This window comes from Abrus precatorius, unplaced genomic scaffold, assembly GCF_003935025.1.
Source record: "Abrus precatorius isolate BTA unplaced genomic scaffold, Abrus_2018 Scaffold9, whole genome shotgun sequence".
Lineage (NCBI taxonomy): Eukaryota > Viridiplantae > Streptophyta > Magnoliopsida > Fabales > Fabaceae > Abrus > Abrus precatorius.
In genome coordinates this window covers 12772014-12777230 of record NW_020874439.1, presented here as the reverse complement: position 1 = coordinate 12777230, position 5217 = coordinate 12772014, and the positions used below count along the sequence as shown (strand labels likewise).

The 5217-nt window shown below is 33.7% G+C and overlaps 1 protein-coding gene across 2 annotated transcripts; it reads right to left on the bottom strand.

The window, feature by feature from the left end:
* Window positions 1–237: 237 nt before the first annotated feature.
* Window positions 238–4828, bottom strand: LOC113850053 (thioredoxin H-type-like). 2 transcript variants are annotated; one of them, XM_027480377.1, is made up of 5 exons: window positions 4634–4828; window positions 4143–4211; window positions 2978–3100; window positions 1398–1520; window positions 238–1085 (listed from the first exon to the last, which is right to left on the bottom strand). In XM_027480377.1, the coding sequence occupies exons 2-5, from the start codon at window positions 4161–4163 to the stop codon at window positions 951–953; spliced, it is 402 nt and encodes a 133-aa protein (XP_027336178.1). In that variant the 5' UTR covers window positions 4164–4211; window positions 4634–4828; the 3' UTR covers window positions 238–950. The 2 variants fall into 2 exon arrangements, 1 of the variants encoding a protein (XP_027336178.1); XR_003502163.1 differs by having other exon boundaries at window positions 322–1085; window positions 3475–4211; window positions 4634–4793.
* Window positions 4829–5217: the final 389 nt, after the last annotated feature.

Below are 5217 nucleotides of genomic sequence, written 5' to 3'. Positions count from 1 at the left end.
AACGTTTCAGAGTAGAGACTTAAAGATTAGTATTTCTCTAGCAGGAACACCACTAAAGTTATTAAGTTGCCCTATCGTTGATGTTTACTTGGCAGACGCTAACTTTCTAAGTTCATAAAAACAACAATTTATGTATAATGATGATCACGTAGGAACTAGGCTAGCATAAATTAAATACTAAGTATTATTTGACACCATAATCGATTAAATGAGAACCAAAGAGGAACTTTTTCTTGTGAGCACGTCGTCATACAATTATAAATTGCTTGCTTTAAATTAGCTGATGCACTGTTTAATTAGCTTTACGTCACAAATAAATTGGAGTTGCAAAAAGAGATACATATAGGCTACATATTGTTTGTCGGTTGGAACTATTTGAAATTACAATGGCAGATTTACACAAGAATAAATTCTTAATCAATATGTAGACAAAAAGGAATAAAGTCTGATAATTATCGAAGTGACTGTGTACAAAGACAATTATTTTTATCTTTTGCACTTAAACTTCTACTTAAGTACACAAAACTACATTTGCACTTCTCAAACTTCAATCTAACTCAATGATCTCTGCCTCTTCTCTATCCGAATATTTTTCATTGTCAACCTCAGCCTCCAACAGGGGACGAGGTAGTGCTGTCAGAATCAAATCCACCATTCTCATGACTCATTAATATTCTGTAAAACATAAGGCACAACAATGCTTTACATTTCAAAGATACTAACATCAGGTTGAAATTCAGAATACAAGCAATCATTTGAACCATCATATATTTACATCTAAGGATAAATACAATTCACAGACATCACGGGAAAGCATGTGCTAAGGAACAATACAACGACAGACATCACGGGAAAGCATGTGCTAAGGAAGTATACAAGGACAGACATCACGGGTTGGGAAGGGAGAAGAGAAGACCACAGCTTTAATGAATAAGAAAGAAACAACATCACTATTGATCAGCAACTCCAGCAATCTTCTTTTCCAGCTCTGGCCTGTTGGCTCCTACAAGTTTGTCAAACTCTTTTCCATCTCTAAGGAAGAAGAAAGTTGGTGTTGCTTTGATGTCCCAAGAAATGCTGAAGTCCTGCAACATAAAAAACCATTTTCAATAGTTTTATAGGACAACAATTTAGTCCCCATAACATCCACACCCATCAGGGAGAAACTACATGAGCATCCAAGAAACTTTGATTTTAATTTCCAAATAAAGATATCTGTGTTCCCTAGTGTGTGAGCTGAAGCAATGTATAATTGTATATTGATTGCAGGAGAAACTTCAAAATGTTCTATTTCATAGTGAAGGGGAATACTTGTTACTATATTTTTATTAAGCTTTAGCTATAAAATAACCATATAAAATAATAGTAATAATAGTATCTGTAGCTTCTCAACTTACAGATAGTTCATCCACATCGACTAATAAGAACATGATAGATGGGTAATTCTTGGACAACTCGCTATAATATGGTGCAATCGTCTTACAAGGACCACACCATGTTGCACTGAAATTGGCAATAACCTGTTAACCATGAAGCTTTAGAATTAACTATTGCACCCAAAGAATATAAAGTATACTCATGAATCATGAAAAGGGGGCAAAATGTAACTAAGTATATACTGAAAAATCTGCAAGCAATTAAATGATGAACATATATTGGTTAACTCCAAAACGTCTCCATTTGCATTTGTTTAGTGACAAAAATATCTAATTGGGGGATCTGAATATGGACTTCAGGTGTTCGGGAGGTAAGATGATGGGGACAGAATCTATGGGTTCATACATCAAAACAATGCCCTGGAATAGTTTGCCCCATGAAAATATCTTCACAAATTCTACATCACTACTAGACTAGCCAAAGTGTAATCAAGCTAAAAGATACAAGAAATCAAATTGTCCTTTACAAAGTTCAAGTGTAAATAATAGGACCTCCTCATGCCCACGAAGTTTTAAGACTAAATTTTTAGAATGTCATGTTATATAATATATACCAAAAGCCTTCTGTTAGACCAGGCCTAAAGAAAGAAATTAGGCTCAGTCTGAACAAAGGCCTAAAGCCTTGGAAAGAGAAGAGAATCAACGCTGAAGAGCAGGGAGTTGGTTACAAGAAAATTGCCACGTAGGAACTTAGTTGGTGTGGGTTGTTATGTGGGAGGGGATGTGAAGGAGAGAAGGTAGGCTCTTTGTAAGGGACTTGGTCTTGTGTAGCGTTGAATGGTGTGGCTGGTTCTCTTCTTAGTTCTACCTTTATCTACTGTAATCTACCCAGTGTTTTCTTCTTGTTTTTAATGATTCTCAGTATCTATTTCTTTCCAATTAGTGGGTCATTTCTCGTGTGTATCAATTCCTATTAACATGAAATGTCATTTCAAATATTTTGCAAATTGAATAACAAGAAATCAGTATACCACCCGACTCTGAATCTGATTATACATATCGTCTTAGTATAATTAATGCAGTTAAATAGTTAATGTTTATTGAGCATTGTCAGCATTATTATTTATAATTAATTGTTTCTCCCTAATTTATGCATTTATTGATTGTTTTTCTCCATTTCCAGTATTTATATGCGCTGTCTCTTGTATTTTATATGCATTGCAAATATTATTCAGAGTCTCTATGCCCTCTCTTCCTCCTTCTCCACCTAAATCCCAATAATTTCAAGTTTCAACATATTGTTAATCATAAACAAGCATTATGATTAGCTCAAGACATTGTAAAGAAACTAGGTCGAAGCTACAGTTTGTCTCTTGGCTATAGACTCTGGAATGTAGATTTTTTTTTCCTAAAGCCAAATGTGAAAAGGTCAGAAAAAGATTAGCGATGTTTTTTGGTCAAGAACTGGATACAGATTTATTTATGTTACCAGCTATAAATGTATGGTAAAATGTGGCAAATTAACAAGGGTTCAGCCAAACAGGACGAAGAGCCATGGTAATTGGCCTTAAGATAATATTATTGTAAAAAGTAAAACTTACAATTTTACCATCCCTCTTTGCATGTTCCAACTTTTGGTCCCAAGTTTCTTTGGTAGTAATGTGTTGTACATTCCCAGAAGCCAACACCACATTATGATTAGAATCATCATCCTGAGTTTGAGGCTGCAAACATTAGAAAAATGAAACTTCTCAGTCAATTGAATTATCAAGCAAAGATATGAACTGATACATTAAGAAATGTTTTGGAAGCATTGATGTGCCCTCAAATCATGTAGAACTATGGCTTGCTTAGAAAATATGTTCTAGTTTGTTTTGATGGCATTTTAGTTTATTGTCACTTTGGCCCTTTCATTGCAGCATTTAGAATCGGTTTTGATCATTTTACAACAGCACTAATTGTGTGCTAAGCTACTCAAATGTTCCTTTGGGTCAACTCAAGTGGATTACTTGGGACACACAATTTCTGGCTATGGTGTTGCATGGAGAAGACAAAAGTTCAGGCTGTGGTAGATTGGTCATGGTACAGAGCCACCTACCTTAACTAGGTATGCAGTGAATGCTGATGATTCAAAAGCAGCTCAGCAGACTCTACACCAACGAGATGCCTTGCTCTCTCAGCCAAAAGTCAATTTGTGGAAAGCTCAGCAGCAGATGAAGGCTCAAGCAGATAAGCGAAGAAAGGATATGGATTTTCAAGTGGGAGATATGGTGTTAGTCAAGTTGCAACTTTTCAAGCAACATTAAGTGGCATTAAGAAAGAGAAGTTCAGCAAGCGATACTTCAGACCATTTCCTATTATAGCTATAAAATAGAAAATGTTGCATATAAATTAAAATTGCCTCCCTTGGGCAAAATCCATCCAGTTTTTCATACTTCTTAGCTCAAACCATTTCAAGGAAAAATTAAGTTTCCACACTCTTGCATACTCTCACTGGAACAGAAGTAGCAAATTAGTTCTGCTTTCTAGTTCTTAAATTGTTTGCCAAAATGAAAAACCATAGATAAAAGTGAATCAGTTCAGTCTACATGCTATCCTCATACGCTATACTATCGGGGAAAGAAATGCTACAGATACACTCAAAAGTATAACCTATGCTCTCTGATAATCTGTTCAAGCTAACAGTTTATCAGAGAGCAGGAGGAAAGCCTTAGGTTTTCATGTTCTGATGAGCATATTCCTACTTAAGGATCCAAATATTCTCACCTTATTCAAACAATTCCCCATGCAGTTGTTTCAAAGCCACAGAATTGTAAAACTTCAAAAAACTGAAGCCTGCAAGCAGAATTTCAAGACAACAAATTTCTTTAAGTCAATAAAAATCAAAGAGAAAGAACAGCAAGCAACAGGTAAGTCAGAGATTAAACAAGAGGAGCAATGCTTATTTAGACATGATTTTCATAATTTAACTTTCCAAACAACAAGTACTCCCAGTAATTAAGTTAAAAGGCTAAAAAGATGATGATGATCTAAATGGGGTCCCATCATTCGGTCTGAAAATTGCTTTGTTTACTGAGAACACAATTGCTTGTCTCTAATAATACAGTTTCTAGATCTGGAACTTAAAGCTGCCAACTTTCCATCAATTTACGAGCAAGACAAATAAACAGATGAAAAATTAAACAAAATTTAAGGGGATAATTCATGAAATGAGTTTAGGTATCCAATAATAAATGTCAGAGAAAAATAAAACCAACCGTTGGCAAACTTAATTTGCAGATTTGCGCTAAAAGGAACTATGTCTGCAATCCGGTGAATTGGGACACTAAGCTATAGCTGGAAGAAGATAAAGAGTGTGTCTTCACGAGGTCATTAATATTGTCTTTTTATTCAGAACACCAAAGTTTAAGGTTCAAAAAGTTGTATAAAAAGGATGAATTCAAAACTGGACTGCTTTAGGTGCAAGACATGTTTATTTTTATTTGTGGCAATTATTCTTAGATATGTTAGAAAGAATTTATAAATAATTCATGACTGTGTAACTTTTTTATCTTATTTTAACAAGAAATTTTATAACTTCATCAAAATAAACTTTTAATATATTTTAATTTTAATAAATGTTATTATTATATTATAAACAACTATTTAAAAATTATTAAATAAATACTTGTTTAATCTATGCATAAAATAAATAATATGATAAAAATTGAAGAAAAAAGGTAATTTTGGTAAATATGTGAACTTTATTGTAAAAAATTATACAATATTGTTAATTGATTGTAATTAAAAGTATTTACTCTAAGACAACTAACGTACAACAATAAATGTACGAAATATGAAC